The 20,102-nt window shown below is 48.5% G+C and overlaps 2 protein-coding genes across 2 annotated transcripts in view; one reads left to right on the top strand and one right to left on the bottom strand.

Moving 5' to 3' along the window:
- The first annotated feature begins 2,982 nt into the window (after positions 1-2,982).
- Positions 2,983-14,365, top strand: GNG13 (G protein subunit gamma 13). The gene is made up of 3 exons (XM_032762658.2): positions 2,983-3,148; positions 8,856-9,001; positions 14,197-14,365. Exons 2-3 carry the CDS (start codon positions 8,904-8,906, stop codon positions 14,300-14,302), a joined length of 204 nt encoding a protein of 67 aa, XP_032618549.1. The 5' UTR covers positions 2,983-3,148; positions 8,856-8,903; the 3' UTR covers positions 14,303-14,365.
- Positions 14,366-14,955: 590 nt separating this feature from the next.
- The window catches only part of CHTF18 (chromosome transmission fidelity factor 18), a 42,125-nt gene continuing 36,978 nt past the window's right edge, over positions 14,956-20,102 (bottom strand). Inside the window, exons 21-22 of the mRNA XM_032762656.2 lie at positions 15,982-16,039; positions 14,956-15,113 (exon numbers count right to left, since the gene is read on the bottom strand). Coding sequence (XP_032618547.1) covers positions 14,977-15,113; positions 15,982-16,039 — 195 coding nt within the window. The 3' untranslated portion in view covers positions 14,956-14,976. The remainder of the gene's footprint in view (positions 15,114-15,981; positions 16,040-20,102) is intronic.

Below are 20,102 nucleotides of genomic sequence, written 5' to 3'. Positions count from 1 at the left end.
CACGGGCCCTGCTGTCCGGTTGGGTGCCCAACCTTGGCTTGGCCCACTGCCACCCAGTCCTGCAAAGGCCAGGAAAATCCTGCTCAGCCCCGGACCGAATCTTCTGTGTTTAGCTGCTAAGCTCTGTTAAGTTACAACTAAGTAGTCCCTGTGCCACAGCACGGGTGCATTAGAGCTTTTCAAAAGATTTTTTTTTTAAACAGGGGCAAAACAATGTGTTTTTCACTCGCCTCCATCTTGGAAACATCTGGACCATTTGGGCTGAACTTTTGCAAAACAATTCAGCCTTAGGCAGACGCCCAGGCCAGCCAGCATGACAACATTTCCGCCCAAACTGGTAAAATTTGGCAACGTTTTAAGTAACTGAAAACATAGTGTTGTAACAGGTCGTATCAGGCAACCTTACTAACAAGCAGCAGCTGCCAGCCTGGACCATAATACAAATGGCTGAGAGAAGGGGTAATTCCCTATAATCATACACTTACCATATGTACTATGTGCTGGGAGTAGGGTACTGAATGTATACGTGCCGGGATGTATTTTGTGCTTGGTTCATGACCGCTGTTGTGTTGCAGCTGAATGCAGTTTGCGTGTCTAATGAAGCAGGGATGTGATAACTGCATGATAATGAATGCATTAATCTGCTCCTAGCCGCTGGCTTGCTCACTGCCTGGGCCTGGCCACTGGCCACAGAGATGGGATAGTCCAGATGGTAACTGTGAAAGTGCTACCGAGTCTAGCCAAAAACACACTCATGAGCTCAGCTGGTGTCCTGAGAACTGAGGCCACCATCATAGCACGGAAAGGGAGCGAAAGAACGAAACAGCGTCATATGATACGGGGCCCTGGTGGAGCAGCTTTCAGACCAGGCTTTCAATGTCATTAATATTATCGGCTCTACTGCAACTTACACCCAAAAATCTCCAAGTGTGTAAACAAACAAACACCCCTCTGAGTGAATTATGACTTGTAACACCCTGGAAGGTTGGTAAATAGCCCTGCTTTACAGCTGGGAACCTGAAGAGGGGAAGTGACCTGCGCTGGGGTAAAGAGGACACCCTAGTGCTAGCTACTAGCTTGGACTCTCTTCCAGCATGCAGCAGCGAACCCAGAAGGCTCGAATCCCAGTCATCTATTCTAGACCAGCATGCAGGGGTGGCCAATCGGTCGCTCCAGAGCCACATGTGGCTCTTCAGAAGTTAATATGCAGCTCCTTGTATCAGAGCCGGCTCCAAGCATCAGCCGACCAAGCGCGTGCTTGGGCGGCACCATTGGGGTGGGCGGTGCTTGGGTTTTTTTGTTTTTTTGTTTTTTCTTCGTTGGGGCAGCACTGGAGGGGGTTTTTTTGTTTCAGCGGTGCAGTGCTCGAGGAGGTGCTTCGGGCAGCGTGGCACTCGGAGGGAGGGCAGGGGCTTAGGGCAGCGTGGCGCTCGGGGGGGTGGGGGTTTCGGGCAGCACGGTGCTCAGGGGGGCATGGGCTTGCATGGCACAGCGCTCGGAGTAGGGGTGGCGGCTTTGGGCAGCGCAGCACTCGGGGGGCTTGCACGGCGTGGTGTTTGGAGGGGGCGGGGGCTTTGGGCAGGGTGGTTCTTGGGCAGCATGGTGCTCAGAGGGGTGAGGGCTTTGGGCAACGCGGCGTTCGGGGGGGTGGGGGCTTGCACAGTGCTCAGGGGCGGGGCTTTGGGCTGTGTGGTGCTTAGGGACGGGGGGGTTCGGTGGCACTCGCAGGGGAGGTACAGCAGGGTGGAGCTCCTCTTTTTTGCTTGGGGCGGCAAAAAAGTTAGAGCTGGCCCTGCCTTGTATAGGCACCAACTCCGGGGCTGGAGCTACAGGTGCCAACTTTCCAGTGTGCCGGGCGGTGCTCACTGCTTAATCCCTGGCTCTGCCACAGGCCCTGCCCCCACTCCACCCCTTCCTGCCCCTCCCCTGAGCCTGCTGTGCCCTCGCTCTCCCCCTCCCCCCAGAGCCTCCTGCATGCCACAAAACAGCTGACCAGTGGGTGGGAGGCGCTGGGAGCAGGGGGGGAGAGGTGGACTGATGGGTGGCGGGGGCTGCTGACGTATCACTGTGGCTCTTCGGCAATGTACATTGGTACATTCTGGCTCCTTCTCTGGCTCAGGTTGGGCACCCCTGGCCTAGCGCATCAATACCAGACGTTCACACATGACTGTGCTGCTCCATTTAGCTGGATGGGATTATTTCAGTTTTTGTTTCACGGTAATTAAAACGGTGGCCATGTTAGTTACTTTAACTCTTAGCAGTTTAGCTACCGTGATTTTCAGAGGGGGTTGCACTTTTTTTTTATATATTTTTAATCCTCGTCTCATTTTAATATGTTTAAAACATGTAGTGTAGCCATTTCATTCTGCTGGCGCTGTGGCCCGCTTGGCTTCATGGCGGTGCCAGCAATAAGCACGGACCTGCTGCAAGCCAGAACGACAGCTCTTGCACCAGTTGCATGAAGGGCACAGTGAAAAGCCAGCAGTGGGACTAGATTTTTTTTTTGTTTAATAACTCAGCAAATACTAACCAGGAAATCTTGTGCAACGTCTCCAGCAAAGCCTGAGGAATGATCACTGTGTCTGAGCGCTACAGTCACGCCTATATTACACCGTGTTATTTTCTCGAGCAGCTCTTGGGTTCCCTGCTCCCTTAGGGAGACAATTAAGGCACTAGTCTTTAGGCAAAGGTAACTATGGTATCCAACCATTAGTGGTTACTGTCAGTAGGAAAAAGCCTGGCCAAGAACTAATGAGCCAGCAGCATCAGCATCCAAGGCCTTTCTGCAGAACCCGTTATCCCGCACAGAGGGCATTCGAGTGATCAGCACGGGCGTCAGGGACACAGACTTGATCACGCTCAGCTTAGCTCAGTACCAAACCGTTAGCCAGCCAAATCCTCTGGGGTGGGGTGGGGTGGGGTGGGGAAAAGACAGTCTCATTATCCAGCTCGGCGCTGAGTCTGAGGCAGCTGGCCTGGCTGTACATTAATAGATTACACTGAGGATTTGAGATTGTTAACAGGGAAGAGAGCTTTAGCTGGATCCGTTCTGGTAAAAGGCCACTGAGTCTCGCCGAGCCAGCGGAGGACGCATCCTCCAGGAGGGACTTGTACCTTTTCCCCTCCCGGTTACACATTTTCTTACAAGGTAGGTGGCTTATTTAATGTGTTTATTTGAAAAGCAAACTACAAAGGCTTTGGCAGGGGAGGGAAGATGGGGGAGGAATTATCCCCCCCCCCCCCCGCCCTGCACATACACACTCCCTCCAGGGGAAGCTGGGTGAGAGATTAAAGCAAAGCAGCCGTGTATGCCTTGCTATTGATTTGCCTGCATCTCTTTGTAACAACAGCAGAAACACACAATGCCTGCTTGCGGCTGCAGCTTGATGAAAAAGTCTAGGGAGATGGGAATCGCCACGCACAAGCGGCCCCTTGCAGCTGCTGTCTGGGGCTAACGTCTCAGTCTCGGTCACGCTGCATTGCCATTTTTTTAAAAAAAGCAGGGGCCTTCGCACCATTTAGCCAGGGAAGCTCTGTTGGGGGGATGGGATGAGGGTGTGTGTGTGTGTTTAAATTTAGCCGTGTGCGGCCTCTCGGTGAAGCTCTGCTGGGATCCCTGCGGCAGGTGGATGTTTTTGAAGGGACTGTTGGCATTTGCTGTCACAGTAGATGAACGTGATCAGCGAGAAGAGCTGTGTACGCCCAAAAGCTTGTGTTGCTTGCCCACAGAAGTTGGTCCAATAAAAGTGGTTACCTCACCCACCTTGTCTTGTGCATTAGCAGGGAAGTCGGTCTCAGGGCCAAAACAGCCGTCAAATATCATAAGTGACTCTGAGACTAAGATCATTGCTGCGCTCGGCTTCTGGTTGTACGGGGTGAGCGTGTGTGGCGTTGAGGGGTCGGGGCAGCTGGCAGACAGACGTGGGGAGAAAGTAAGAGAGAGAGAGAGAGAGAGAGAGAGAGAGAGAGTGTGTGTGTGTGTGTGTGTGTGTGTGTCGCTCGCTCGCTCGCTCGCTCTTGAGGTGAGCGCACACCTCATGCAGCTGCATCCAAACTAAGACTGCATCCAAACGAACCCCACCCCCCTCCAAGGCCGTGGCTGCCCCCCTAGAGAATGCAGTGGGTGGGCTGAACAGTGTGACAAAGGATGTAGCCTCTGCGCTGGGTTGCTTTAGGTCTTTGGGGCCAAAAGTGCCACATACAAGCGGCAGGGTTTCAAAGCAGACCAGAGGCCGATGGACAAATATGACTGAGCACCAGGGCTGCCTCAGGTTAGAGGAGGAGCGAAATGGAGCTGATGGGTCTGACCACCTCCAAAACCCCACTCTGATGAAGTCCTTCCTGCCCGCTACCCCCTCGCAGGTCTGCGGCTCGCTCTCCTTTAAGGTGCCTGCTTCTCAACGCTCTCTTAGCCCCGGAGGGAGGGGGAGAGAGAGAGAGAGAGAGAGTGTGTGTGTGTGTGTGTGTGTGTGCGCGCGTGCGCGCGCGCGTCCCCCAACTCCCCCAAATGGATTATTGGAACTGGCATCAGAGGCTTTGCTGCCCAAGTGCCCACCTGCTCTAGCAGCACGAATGGTTCTTGCAGTGCTGTCTGGCTTTGCATTACATGCTGCTTTCCATGCACTGCTGGAGGCTGCCCAGAGGGACACACCAGGATGAGGGGCGATTGAACTGGACGGGTACCACCCTGCCCCTCGCCCCCATTGACCAATGCAGCTCAGTTTGACAGCAAAGTGCAGCAGGGACCCTCTAGGGACAACCAGCCATTGGGGCTGAGGTGTTAGACAGACGGGCCTTGCCCAAAGAAAAGTTAGCAGCTTTCACGTCTTCTGGCCCCTTCCTCAGAAGTGAAACAGTTTTGCTTATCATGGACTCGTGGCATTTGGCGCCAGGACTTCCAGGGTCTCAACTGGACTCTGTTATGGATTTGCTGTGTAACCTTAGGCCATATCAATGCTCCATGCCTCGGTTTCCCCCGCTGTGAAATAGGGAGGATACTACTTCCTTCCTCATCTTTGCAAAGAGCTAGAGGTGCCAGCTGCAGCGTGAGAGCAGAGACAGACAGTGCAGTGTACATTTCCTTTGGCTTTCTGCTCTGATGTTTCTTCCTTCCCCCGTTTCTATTTTCTGTGATTGTATCCCTTCATCCCTCTCCTTTAAATTCTCTTCCTCTTCGCAGTCCTACCCATTCTCTTACCTGCTCCAGTCTATCACTGCCCACCATTAAGCACATGTCCATTGGTGTTAGCTGGCAAGGGTCATTAGATGTTTGAAACCTGACCAGCGCTGGATGTTCAGGTGGCAGGGACCACCCTGAGACAGGTCACTATGCTGCTCAGTGGGGGGCAATCCTGTCAGGCCCTGTCAAGCCTGTGAACCCAACTGTAAGAGCCTGCAGGGAACCCTCAGTACATATCGACCCCAAACCAAACCACAGCCCTGACTCCAATCTCTCTTACATCCGTGTAAAACAGGAGTAATTCATTGTCTTCATGGGTGTTGGCCTGATCTCCGCCCTTCCCTCCCCACCCCACCTCCCCATGTTGTGCAAGGGTCAATGACTTCTTAGTAAAGACAAAATTTGTCTTGGTCTCTTTACTCAGACACTGTGTCCCATCTGCTCACCCTTGTGACAACCTTTCAGCACAGATAATGTATTCCCTGGCCCTCAAACATGCTGCGTTTATAGTGTCCAAGTGGTTGCGTGCCATGCTCCACCTAAGGGCATCACAGAATCTAAATCGCAATCAAAGCTGACCTGGTTTTCCCAGTTACTTATTTGAAAGCTAATGCCTCTGGCAGTGTATGCAAAGCACAAAACCTGCTAGCCCACACTATAAAATGAGCAGCTGTTGTGTTATTTATGCCACTGCTTAGCTCTGACTTCGGCAGACTAGGACCTGTGCAAAGGTAGGTGTGGGGCTGCTATTGTGATGCGGAGACAAATGCAATAGCCAGCGGGCAGTGGGACAGAGGCTTTTTACAGTAAGGGCCGGATTGTGAGAAGGGCAGCATCTTCCCAGGCAGGTGCACTTTGTACCTGCAACATTGTATTTAGAATTGACTTGCAGGAGCAGTTCTGGTTGTCTGCACCTCTACCCAGTGCAGGGAGAATGGCAAATATTCCATTTGGTGCCTGCGCGTTCAATGCTGCAGGCACAGATTGCACCTGTGAATGGGGAGACTGGGCCTCAGTCCCCTAAAATTGTACCTCTACAGGTATCCCGGAGTCTGGATTCCCCAGCAGCTCCTGGAACCTTTCATTTCGACGTGGAAGGAGGAAATGGGAACTGGATTTGGAAGGAGCTGGTGGGGGCAGGGGGAAGCGTGAACAAGATGACTCAGGAAATTGATATTTGTTAAGGCACTTTTCACCTTTAGTTCACCGGCTGGGACTCAGGCTTGGCTGGTGTTAGACAAAGTTGTTCTCAGCTAGTGGCTGTTTGGCTTGGAAGGATTTGATTTTTATCAGTAAATATCGATAAACATCACTTTCTCTCTCACACACCCACTCACCCACCCACACATCCAAGGACTCCCTGCTTAGTAAAATGGTCCAAAACAGATCATTTTGTTCATTGTGCTACCAATGGGCCAGATCCGCAGCTGACGTAAATTACCGCCGCTCTACTAAACTCAATGTTGCTTGCCTGACTGACGGACAGCAGCTGAGGGCCTGGCCCCATGTTTGCAATGGTAGGCCAGATTCTGATATCTTTACTTGTGCTGAATAGCACCTTACTCCATCAGAAGTCCCACTGACTTCAGTGAGGCTATTTGTAATGTATGGTTCAGGCTAAGGATACCAGAATCTGGCCCTTAAAGTCCTGCTAGATCCAGGAGGAATCTCTGAACTATCCCTTGCATGCGCTGCAGGAAAGCAATGCTTTTTCCCCTTTGAGGCTTCAAAAGGGCCTCAGGGCTTGTGACACAGCAGAACTCTAGGTGAGGCAGACAGCAAACTAACCCACCCGCTATGTTTTATAGGAACAAACTCGATGGTTCCGCCTCCCTATTGGAATCAGGCCCCCGAGAGACAAGGACCCAGATCCTGGAAGGTATTTAAGAGCCCCTACTCCCACTGAAATTAATGGGAGATACGTGTTCAAATACCTTTGAGGGCCTGCATCAAAGTGACACAGGAACTCTGAGGCAGAACGAGGCATAAGCCCCAGCCTAACCTCCTATCCACGGGACTATCCTTCCTCCAGCCTATCTGCCTTGTTAGAGATTAGACACTAGGGAGCTGTGCTCAGCTGTGTTTGCCAACAGCCAGCTGTTAGAATGGCTTATACTGTCTCTGGTGGTTGGACCTCCTCTGTGTCCACTGACAGATTAGCCCTATGCCAAGGGAATCTCAATCTTGGCTTGGAGATTGAGCCAACATTCTTTCCTCTGACCCAGGGCCTCTCCCCAGCTGTCTGAAAGCCCCTCACTTGAAGTTTGTCTTCCCTCTCATATCCAGACTTAGCAGGTATCTGCATATGTGGCACCAGTGACTTGCCCAAATCAGAATATTGGTGGGTCTCTCCCAGGTGTCCAAAAGGAAACCTTCCCCAGGATCATTCAGTAAGAATTGTGTTTGGTTTGTCTCCCTTAGAAGTCACTTGTTGCATCTCTCTTCGTGAACCCTTCGCCTCTCCCCATCTGAATCCCAGGCTGCTTACATTCACATGCCACTTGTAAGTGTTGTCCTAATGCCTGAGACAAGTACACTTAGATCTTCTCTGACCTTGAGACACACCATGCCAGGAGATTCTCAGTCAGCAGGATCTGGGCCTGGTTTCACACAGGGAAGGCAGGATTCGGAACAAAAGGGCTGTGGTTAGCAAGTACCATGGGTCCGACCCACTTTGGAGCTTAGCCCACTGTTAGACGACTCCTCAAAGGCAGATATTTACATCAAGGCTAAATCCTTCATTTCCATCGGTCAGAACAGCTGCCGGCTCCGTCCCATGCAGCACTCAAAAGGATTTGTTAGTCAAATGATAATGCCACATGATGCACTATGCAAATTGCAGAGGGGAGGGGGAACAACACGGGAGAGAACTACTTTCAAATGAACACACCAGCCCAACCTAGTTCCTTAGCGGTAGCCTCAGACTGAGCAGCAGCCATGGGAGGGACCCTTGATGCCTGGGAGGGACCCCCTAGTAGGACGCAGCTGCATCACAGAAAGAAGAGAGAAGGGCAACAGCGATCAAACTATGGTGTGACTCTGGCCTACGAGGTGGCCTTCTCCCATGTTTGGGGTCAGGGGTGAGGCTGGGTGGCAGTGAAGGAGCTGCAAACAATAAGCCCCTGGTAAAGGACATCTAACAGCTATGGCAGGAGCAGATTTGGGGTCAGTGCCAGGGACCACGATGAAGGGTAGCCAAAGCTCAGCTTCTTGGCATGACCTCGCTGACCATCTGCAACCCCCACTGGTGATGACAGCCCGAGTCCGTGGCGCACGCTCGATGAATATGCCGAAGTGGGGATTCTGCATCAGCAGATCCTAAGTCCCAGGTTGTGAGTTTGTTTTGTTCGAACTCTTATGGCAGGGCTACATGTGGAGCCACCATCACCGGGTAACCGTCATGCCCGTTACACCCAACAGGCCCCGGGCAAAGGGGCGGGCTGCACTGAAAGCCTTGATGCATTCTCAACAAGTCACTTGATCTGTGAATGCCAGGGCAGGGTCTTTTCCAGTGAAGAGAGACGCCTGCAGGAAAAATCATTTCCAAGGGCCGTCCAACACTGACGTGTTCAGTCATGAAGGACTAGAGCGCAAGGGAACGAGCTACAACAAATGCACCTCAGGAGGAACGGGCTTTGGAAGTGTTAACGAGCACAAACTTGCCTTTGTTTTTCAGCCCAGGTTGCTTCCATATTAAGAAGGACGTTCGCTAAGACCTGCCACCATGGATGAATGGGACCTCCCACAGTGGAAGAAGGAAGTAGACAGCTTGAAATACCAACTGGCTTACAAGAGGGAAATGTCTTCTAAAACAATACCTGAGTGAGTCAATGCTTTCCCCAGCCCCTTCTGGCGGCTGTTCAGTAGCCCACATGGAATGAGGTAGTGGGTCTCAGACCAAGGCCTAGTGGCTATATGCCCTCATCTCAAACAGGCCACTAACAGGCAGTTTGGCCCACATGGATATAAACTGGTCAGGTCAGTGGAGCCAGGCTGATATGCACCAGCTTGGGATCTTGCTCTCTTATCAGCAGCCTCAGCAGAAAGGCTAAGGATGAGATAGCCACTGAGACAAGAAAACCCCTCGAGGTGCTTCGCATGGTTGGGAGGAGTGAGGTGCATTGGCAGGCCCTGTGGGACATGGGCCCTGCTGTTGGCCCTGAATAGGACGGCAGATTCTAGGGTCTCGACTCCAGCACCCTTTACCAGAAATAAATCAGCATCAAGAACACTTGGGCCCAGATTCTCCAAAGTACTTAGGAACTTTGAAATCAATTGCCGTTAAACACCTAATTACCTCAGAGAATCTAGGCTTAAATTCCTAACCTTAGCTATACAACCAGCAGCACCACCGATACTGAGGGAGGACCGCAGAGCCAAAAGCATTCAGCATGGCCAGTTTTCTCCAGCACCCATTATTGTCATAGGTTCTAAGCACTGATACATAGAGAGAAGTGGGCTGTGTGTCCAATCTTCCAGGAAGCCTAAGCACTGGGGTTCCAGGCCAGCAGGAAAGATTTGCCCAGGATAAGGGTAACGCTAGGTGAACACGTGTCTGCACCTAAATTTAATTTAGCTCTGTTTTAGCCATGATTGGGTTGGATCAGCTGTTTCTCAGTTCTTTCCCCCGGGTTAGAAAGGAAAGGACCCTTCCCCTTCGGTGACCTGCTCTTGAGGTGATGGTAGCTTTCTGGGTTCCTGCTTTAGTCCATATTTAATGATGGCCATGCACAACACACCAATCAGTGGGCCTGTAGAGCCATGCTAGAGGTACACCTAGAAACATCACTTCCCCTCTCGCACCCATAGTCTGGATAAGTGCATGTACATCAGAGTCGCTTGGCAACACTTGTACCAAATACGTGTGTAAAGGCAGGCGTCTGTTGGTGCAAGGCGGGGGTGAGGGAGCTGCCTCTGAACTTGCATCTACCTTTGAAAATCTGCACCTTCAGGTGCAAACTGATTGCACTGGGGACAACTCCATAGCGCATGTGGCAGAACTATTCCATTCTAGGCACCTCTCCTGGGTTCTGGAAAAATTCATATGATTTAATGACTTTGTTAAGTTCCAAATCTTTGTAGTGTTGTTGTGCAAATTCTCTTGAGAAAGGAGCTGTGCACTGTTCATTTAAGCCCTCGGAGCTCTAAGAATCCAATCCAAGACCTATCTAGATAGCAGAAGTAATAAATAAATATATGGAGATATACCTATCTCATAGAACTGGAAGGGACCCTGAAAGATCATTGAGTTGAGTCCAGCTCCCTGCCTTCACTAGCAGGACCAAGTATTGATGATTTTATGCTGGATCTCTAAGTAGCCCCCTCAAGGATTGAACTAACCACCTTGGGTTTAGCAGCCAATGCTCAAACCACTGACCTATCCCCCTCTCCCAACTGCTCCCAGACTGATGTTCCCATAGCATCAGATGCGGCTGCCATTGCATCATCCTCTGCCTCACAGAAAGCTCCCACCCCTTCGGGCTTTGAGATTGCTCCCCACAGAGGGATGCTGAGAAATCTCTCATCTGTAACATCAGCTGCTCCAAGTCCTCAAACATGGAGCCTGCCCAGAAAATGAGAAAAATAATAAATGCTGGGCTCTTTTTATTTGCCATCAGGTTTCTGAGCTGCTATGGAGGTTGTGTGTTTACTGAAAGCTGTGATTCGCACATAATCACCTGAGTCTGGGGGGCTTTAAAAACAGAATACCAAATATCGAGAGCAGGCAAAACACTGCAACCTCTAGCTGAACTGTAGAGGGATTGGGGGCTAAATTATTAGCAGGGATTTGGAAGTCCACACAATCTTAACCTTGCCCGGTTACTCACTTCCTATGTGCTTCTGATGCCACAATCCTTCCAGTTCTCCAGTCACCAAGCCATTTCACTGTCCTTCAGCTCCCCCCTTAAAACTCTTCTCTGCTGTGAAGCCTACAATGGATGTTAGTCGTTAGGCAACTGGTGTTTTGCGATCACTGCCCCTCACATTAACCAATATTGTCTCATGGTTTCTTCGTACTCCACCATCTGTCTGCAGCCATCTGTTTTCTCGTCTTAGACTAAGTTATCTGGGGCAGGGACCGTCTTTTATGTTGTGTTTGTACAGCACCTCGCACATGGTTCTTGAACTGGCGCTCCTCAGCACTAGCCCCATACACATTAATCAATTTAAGAATATAGTGAAACCTACCCTAGAAACTCATCTGCAAAAGAAAAAAGCAAAGCCTGGTCTTTGTGGGATGAATAAATTTGTCATAGAAACTTTGGGGCCCCTTCAAAGTGCTTGTTTCTGAGAATGGCTATTGCATGTGGAGCCCGGAGTGTTGTTTCCACAAGAATACAGGGATGGTGAGTGAGGTACTAACGTCAAACACTCGCTCACCTCCGAATGCAAGTTGGATGGTGTAGGCCCCAAATCCCCATCCCATAAGTGGCTGTAACAGCACATGACTGTCTGTCTCAGGCCTGGAATAACAGTGGGGGCTGGAAGTTAGAACTGAGGTGCTTTGCTGGATGTTTGTGCAGGGGGCAGGTCTGAAACAAAAGGGAGAGATGCACTGGCAGAAATGCAGCAGCGGGTTCATGGACAGTGCATGCTTACCGTGCCCTGCTCAAATTGGTACCGCCAGCACTTGAACACTAACATGTTTAGCGGCAAAGGGCTGCAATCCAAACTCACACAGCAGGCCCCGTTCTGACTGCGACATTCCGTGCCAGGGGTGCTGGGCATGGGATAATCACTGCCGAATAGCTGCAGAGACAGTGTTTGCAAATTTAACAACAGTTGCTTTCGAATGTGAGCTACAATGCCGTGGCAAAATCTGAAGCGAGCCTAGCCTTGTGCACTGAATACTTTTCCTCATCAGGCTGTGGAGGGAGAAATACAGATTCCAGAAATACTCTGATTAGTAGTTTGATTAGTCTCTAAAACCTTCAACTGTGCTCCAGAATGCAGCATTCCAGACGGTCATGAATATCAGGTGAATCTGACGGATCTGGTATCAATGGCATCACCAAATGATGCATTCTGGGAGGAGGATGGCAAATCTAGTAGAGGCCCGCAGTTTCCTGCGGGATAAAAGAAATGAGAGATGCTCATTAAAATGCATTGTGATGTTAAAAGCTCTTCCACAGCTTGGTGATAAAGACATTCAGCCCCAATCTGTGCTGTATGCTTAATCTTTGTGTTTCACACTCTGGGCAGTGATCTTCCAAGCATTAGAATACACTTGCTTGTATTAAAAAAAAATTAACCTCCTGGATGGGTAACCGATTGCCTGTGTGAATGGACACAGTGCAAAGCCAAGGAGTTTTAAAACAGAGGTTCTCAAGCTGTGGTCTGCAGAAGGTTGACAGGCCACATGATGTTGACTCCTCATTTTCTGCTGCTAATGCACATTAGCAGAAATTTGGAGGACCTTAAATGCTTCACTGCTGTTACTTTCCCATATAATCACTGTAGCCTGGAGGTGTGAGGAGATTGTGAATGGCAGGGGAACGTAGGTCCACGCAATCATGAAAGGGAATGAGACGTCTGAGAGACAATCACATTATTAAAATGTGACCCACGCTGTGATGTAGTTGAGGACTCCCCATCTGGAAACAAAGTAGCTGAAAAATTAGCTGCTCCTTTGTCTTCTCCAATTACCCATGACCAGGGTCTCCTGGTAGGATGTCAGGGACACCACCACCACTTAAGATGGCTCCCCAAATCAGTCTGCTCAAGGTAGCAACTTTTAAAGAGAGAAAAAAAGGATGAAGTCATCAGCTGAGAGGGAGCTGATTTTTAAAACTATTCAGATTTTGTATAGGTCAGACATCAGGTAGCATTATTATCTGCATGGCAAGTTATGTTGGTGCTGCAATAAGTTTAAAGCTGCAAAGCTCTCTAGGATCTTTTGGGATGCAAGGCTCTTTATACATGAAAAACATATACAGTTGTAACAGCCTGTCCCTGCTGCCCGTTCAGGATGATGTGTGACCTCAGCTACCTAGGTACATTATTTGCCTAACCCTGTAAAACGCATAACAGAACCTTTTATGCCAGTAGCATCTGCAGCTATGCCAGTTTCCCCGATCATGAAGGCACCAGATCAGCACAGGGTGTGTGTGCATCATGCATGTGCCTGATCCCTGCGGGTGGGGAAAGCCATACACAAACACACAGCAGATACGCTGCTGCTTCTGTCAATAAAGGGGTGGAAGCCACCCACCTTCCCTCCCTGTGATCCCTCATGCATCTGGCTCTGGGAACAGCTCACATGCCCAGGCTCTGAAGCTCATGCAGCGACCTGCCATCCCACGTCTCCATCCTCTGCCTCCGACCGTCTATACCCTTTGAGTAAGTGGGGGGGAATAAGGAGAGGGACGGGGAGTAGTCAGCAAGACACGTGAAAGGGAAAATACAGCAAAAAGTGAGAGAAGAGTAGTGAGAAGACTGAACAGAAGAAAGGACAGCGAGTGGCAAGTGGAGCTGAACCCGGTGCCAGGAGGCCTGGCGGCAGCTCACCCACTCAGCCATCCCAAAGGCGGCCTGCTGAGACTAGGTGCGAGGGACGGACAAAATTAAAGAGCAAAATAAATGCAAGAGCCACTGCTCCCCTGCTAATTGTCCTGCTCTCCTCACCACAGAACAGCCCATTGGACTTGGTCACCACTCTGGACAATGCTGTGCCCTGCAGCCAATGTAGCTCACTCCGACGGCTGCAACCCCACAGCCTTGGGAAACCCAGAGTCTGGACGTTGAGGGTTTAGCGTTAGAGATGGTGGGACTGCTGGGTTCTCTTCAGTAGCACTCCTGACTCCGTGTAGCCTTGGGCAGTTGCTTGGCCCCCTTGTCTTTTGAGGATGCTATTATTTTACCTACCTGACGAGACGGGATGGCTGGGCGATGCCATGGAAACGCTAAGTCTCATTACTGCGTAACAATGAAAAGAAACGTTATAGCTCCACTTCAGCCAGAATAAGACAATGGCCCAGAGCCATTTAACTGCCCCGCCTCTCCCCTCTTCTCTGTAGGTTGATGAAGTGGATAGAAGATAGCATTCCAGAAGACCCATTTCTGAATCCAGAGCTGATGAAAAGCAACCCTTGGGTGGAAAGAGGAAAATGTACCATACTCTAATGCCCCTAAATCCAACTTTGCTCCCAAGCGGCAGTGGCTGACAAAATGGCTTCCTCCTGAGATATTCAATTTTGCATTAACTCTGAATGTACATTTTTTTTATTAGTTTCCTAATATGACTAATTGTACAAACACGATCCTCATTTTGTCTTATTATTTTTATTAGTAGAAGCGATTCTTTTTTATACTGACAAAGCACAGGCCATAAAAGAATAAATTGGTAAGTGATGCAATGTATTGGAGACTAGCTGATTAGCAGCGCCAGAATGGGGACTTGAAAAGCAATGTCAAACAACAGGCAAAAGGGTTCTCTTGATTAATCCTGTAGTTTTCAATTAAGCTTGCGCTTCTGTGAATCTTACAAACCCTTTTTGAACTTGTAAAAGAAAAAACACTTTTATAAAAAAATTTTCAATACTTTTTTGTATATTGTAGAATATACAATTTTGCAGCAAAGCCAGCGAAATATGAGAACTAAGGGTTTATAAATGAAATAAACAAAGCAATACATGACAAAGTTTAAAAAAATTTATTTTGCTTATTTTTTTTTTACAAACAGCTGAATAGAAAATAAAAGCAGGAAAGTTCTCATGAACCATACTTGTTCTTTAGAAGGCTGAGTCAAATTTTTCTTTCTGTTCTGTATTCTTCAGTTTTATTTCTTTAAATTATCACTAGAGCAAATCCTTAATGTAAATATTCCGCCTGACGGCATTCGAAACCCCTTCATTAAATCGGAACCAAACGTCGCTCTTTCCAACGGCCTTTCCGATTTGTTTTTCAACAGAGTCGTGCTCGGACGTTTGATTAGCTGATGGTAACCAGAGAAGGTTGGTGGGTGGGGAGAGAAGATATGATAATACAATTAAATCAAGGGACTTAAAATGGGAAAGTCAAAGTTTAGGCAACACACTGTCAAGGAAGTATCAGTAAGACACTGAAAAGGATAGTACCTGCAAACATTACTGCTGGGCATAGTTCTTACTACGAGTGGTTCCATCGTCAATTCAGTACGCCACATTAAGTGCATTCAGAACTAGGTTCTTACATTCAAAAGCCCCTGATCCTACACACACTTAAGCATCTTGTGTACATTTCAAAAGTAGATCGACCTGGCTCTGTCGCTCAGCGGTGTGAAAAATGTCACGTCCTGACCACAACAGTTCGGTTGACCTAACCCCTGGCACAGAAGCAGTTAGGTGAATGGAAGAACTGTTCCATCAACCTAGCTCGTGTCTCTCTGACAGATGGATGAACTACAGCTGCAGGAAAAGTCCCTCTATCAGTGCACCACAGCTGTTGCATAGATATTCCCTAAGTATAATTATTGCTTAAAACATTTGCAGAAGCAGAACCGCAGCCATCTTTATTACCTATTAACTGGGCCTTTGGGTGTTTCCATAATGAAATGTCCTACTATAGCCGCTCCATGTAGGGGACTGGACTGGCTTTATGGCCCAAGTTTTTTCCAATCCACCCTTACACACAAATATTGTCAGACAGTTGCAAAACACACTATGGAAATTGCTCCCCTGCTCCATCCACCCTTTCGATGAACCACAGTCAGTTTGATTTCAGCATTATGGAATCACAGAAGATATTGCAAAGCTTTCTACTACAACATATGTTTTGTTTCCTTCCATCTCTCTTGACCAATATCATGCCTTTTCTGCACATACCTGCTGATGGAGATACTTGTTTCTTAACAAGCTGGCGCCCAAAGAAGTCCACTTCTGGCTGTGAAAAGAAATCAAAACGGTTTTAGTACACTCTTCCTCAGCAGATCTCTGGGTACATATTGGTTATAGTGTGTATTTAAAGAGAATAGTGCCAGCCCAGCACAGTTCAACATCAGATGGGATTTTTATCGAGTTACAAACCCAAAATGTGACTTCATTAAGAAAAAAAATTACACGATTTATCAGTACAAATGTTTCCTTTTGTTATAGAAGCACAGAAATGTCGGGCTGGAAGGGACCCGGAGAGGTGATCTAGACCAGTACTTCTCAAGCTATCTGATGTGGGGGACCGGCAATTTTTTTTTCCAATGTGCCACGGACCCGTGCCATATTATTATCATATTCAACACTCTTATGAGGAAACTCGCTGTGGATCTGCAGCTGATGGCTCGTGGACCAGTACCACCACTTTGAGAAGCATTGATCTAGACCATTTCCTTGAACTGAGGTAGGATTAAGTATACTTAGATCACTCTATATTTCAGTCCCCTTTCTTTAGTCATTCAAATAGCCTCACAAGTCCAGAAACCGAAGTGTGCATGGGAACTAGAATGCAAACAAAGCGTGAAAGTGACTGGTCTGATTTCACTGTGAAATGCAGATAGGATAAAACACCCAGGTATAACTGGGTGAAATCCTGGTCCACTGAACTCAATGGGAATTTTGCTATTGAGTTCAATGGATCTCGGATTGCACCAGTCAAGTTAGTTTACCTATGTAACCTTATATGGGCTACACTACAGTACGTGCAGCTGAGGAGCACCGGTCGGATATTTTATGCATGCTGCACCACCAATGCCAGTTAACACATGCCCCACACAGCAGTTCAACAGCCCACCCGTTACTTGCAGATGAAGATTAACAAAGTTCAGCACAATAAAGAACAGACGTGAGCACGTGCTCTAGGATCCAACAGGAAACACGTTCTGTGTTTTATTATTCTCGCTTCTTCACGGTCACTGGGGGGTCATTCCAGTCCAGGTACGTGAATGCACGACTGGCTTTGTTACAAGCAGTAGCTTATGCTATCATATCTCCGCAGAGTGGAAAGTGAGGGGACGACCCTGTGGTGTGTTAGGAAGTCACACACAGCTCCGGCCTTCCCATCTCTTTCAGTGCCACTGCCTCAGGAGGGGGGAAGGAATTCCTTTGGCTTCACTGGCTGAAGGCAGCCACTGCGTTATTTACAGCTGCTTCCATCTGCCGGGAGGGACAGAAAGGCAGAGTGGGTGCCCAGTCCATGGCAAGGTGCTGAGGTCCCTTCAACATTCCCTCCACAGCTGGTGGAGCTGAACACCTTGGGATTGGACCCAAAAGGTTCATGGTTCAGCCATGTTGCAGGACAGAGGCCAGCTTTCAGAAGAGGGTACACTCTGGCCAGAGAGGGATGGGATGAGTTCACCAGGCTGAGCAGAAGATGAAGGGAAGTGAGACGTTCCAAAATGGAAAGTCAGTTTTATCATGGATGGTAACAACTTGCTGGATTAGACTGACCACATTTAGGCAAGCCTTCAAATTGGTGGCTTGCTGTTTCTAGCTAGATCCAGTTTCCGCAAACCTAGACAGACCATCGATGGCTTCCCTTGCCTGTCTCCCTCTAGGCTCTGTGCATGTTAATGTTGCCAAAGGAGAGGAAACACTAAAAGCAGAGAACTACCTTGTACGAAACCTCCCTGGGGCACAGAGAACAGCCTTGGACAGCCCTTTCCTCACTCCAAATGGCTAAGCTTGAGAAGAGGCTGGCTTTCAGGTCCAAAGTGCCGTTTCCTGGTGCCATTGCTCCTCTGAGCACAGAGATGCTGCATTGAGTGAATGGTGCCAAGTCATCACGACTGGCCAACGTTCACCCCACTAGCATGGTCCAATGAGACAGAAAGCCAAGAAACAGTCCAAGTGCCATTACACAGACTGAGCTAGGTGCTCTCTGCTCTGGGAAACATCTCTGAATTGTGTCCCAATGGCCAAAAGTCTTTCATCTAGAAAAATATTTAGACCTCATTGGGCACCCAGGCTCATGATTTTGGGCATGCAAGGCTGTCCGCAAGGCCCTTCACTATTGTTACTGCTTTTATATGGAAGGTGCTTAGATACTACGGTGATGGACAGCAGGAGAAAATCTTAAAACCGACAGTTTGACATTTACTGTTGTAGGCAGAATGATAGCAACTTGTGCTCTCCCTAGGTATCAGAAGATGCAGCAACTTCGTGCAGTTTCACGTTCCTAGGACTCGTCTACATGGGAACAGCCAGAAAAATTAATCTGAACTAACTAAACATGTGAATTTGAAGTGGATTAAACTGCATTACAGTCCTGTGTGAACACTGTAATTCAGAATTAAAGTGGTCTTAATTCAGTTTATTTTAATCCACTTCCAAAGTGAATTAAACTAAACTGAATTAAGACCACTTTATTTTTGAACAAAAAAGTGTTCACACAGGGATTTAATGAAGTTTAACTAGTCCACTTCAAATTTACATTTTTACTTCATTCAGATTAACTTTCCTGGATGTTTCCATGTAGACAAGCCCTCAGTCTGACTTGATCATTGCTATTTCTTTCAACAGCGGTGCTTACTGAGTAAAGAAAGCTCCATGAAATGTTATTAGGTCAGGCCACTGGATGTTTTCCCCGTAACAGCAAATTCAGCAACAGAAATCTGAACTCAGAGACCTCCCTCTCACCCCACCCCAACCACCGAGAAACACCCCCACACACAGATGTTTCTACAAGCTTAGATGCCAAGCTGAAAAAGTAGGAGGGGTCATTATTAAACTACTAACCAGGCCTGAGGCGCGAATGCTCCAGAAACACTCAAGGTAGAGAGGGGGCACCAGGATGAGGAGTTTGAGGCAATCTCTGCTGTAGAAGGGTTGCTGCACATTGTCTTGGTTGCTGCTCTCACAGGGACTGGGGTTACATCCCTAGATATAATGAATTGCAACAAACGGATTCTGGAGGCCATGAATACATGGCTCACTGTGGCCAGCTCTGTGACCGGGGGGCTGGAGTGAAAACTTCTAGCCGGAGGGATGAGCGCGATTTTCTTCCTGGTGATTTAGGTGCCAAAGAGCAGCAAGCAGTTCACATGGACCCCAAGGCTGCGAACAACAATACATTCTGAGGCCAGGTGCCCTTGACAGGTCTAACAAGAAGCAAAGTCTATTCCGATGCGTTAGATTTTCTTTTTCCTACTGTGGTTGTTCACTTACTCCCTAGCTCCTAGAATGTAGTAGCTGACGACAGGTCTCCCAGTGCTTAGTGGGAATTAGCCAGGTCCTCCCGTAATAGCCTACAAGGTCAGAAGACTAAAAAGGAAAATGATTCCACAAACCAAGATGGTTCTGGATGTATTTATTTGTTATTTTTAAAATGTGGTCTTTGGTTCTTGGTTTTAATTCACATCCTCAAAGCCACAGAGCTTATCTTTCCTATGGCTTATACTCTCTATCTGCCATTAACTTGATTTCCCCTTGGATGACATTACTGGCGTATAATGATCTACTGGATTAAAACTAACTCCAAGTATTTCTCTGGTTGGTAACAGCCACACATTCTGGGCATTGCTGCTGCACTGGAAGCTTTGCACTCCCAGTTACATACCCAATGGCACTGCAGGATGGGAACTGGATGGCTCAGGAGGTTGGTAGATGGATATAGAGCCTCTCCTAAATAGTCATCGATTCAAAGTCAACCTGGCTCAAGACAACCAGGTGGAAGCCTCAGTGGCTGTTTGATGACTTGAGTGAAATGAGTTGGGGCAGAGGTCACAGCTCAGTGCCTAGCAGACAGAGGTTCACATTACGCTGAATGATGCTAAGTGGCTGTCTTACTGGAAGCCTCAGCAGCAGTGTCCACACCCCCAGACACCCCAATGGAAGAACAGGGGATCTGAACCCCAAAGAACAAGCAAGTGAATCAACTGGTTGTATACAGGATTATGGTGTATAAATACACGCCAGGCAATGTCTTTGATGGAAGCTTGCCATGTTCTGAACTTGGTGGTCATTAAGAGATCTGCATCCAGGTTAGAGGTCTGCACGTATGCCTGTATCTTTGAGTA

This window comes from Chelonoidis abingdonii, chromosome 9, assembly GCF_003597395.2.
Source record: "Chelonoidis abingdonii isolate Lonesome George chromosome 9, CheloAbing_2.0, whole genome shotgun sequence".
NCBI lineage: Eukaryota > Metazoa > Chordata > Testudines > Testudinidae > Chelonoidis > Chelonoidis abingdonii.
This window is presented reverse-complemented; position numbering and strand designations above follow the sequence as displayed.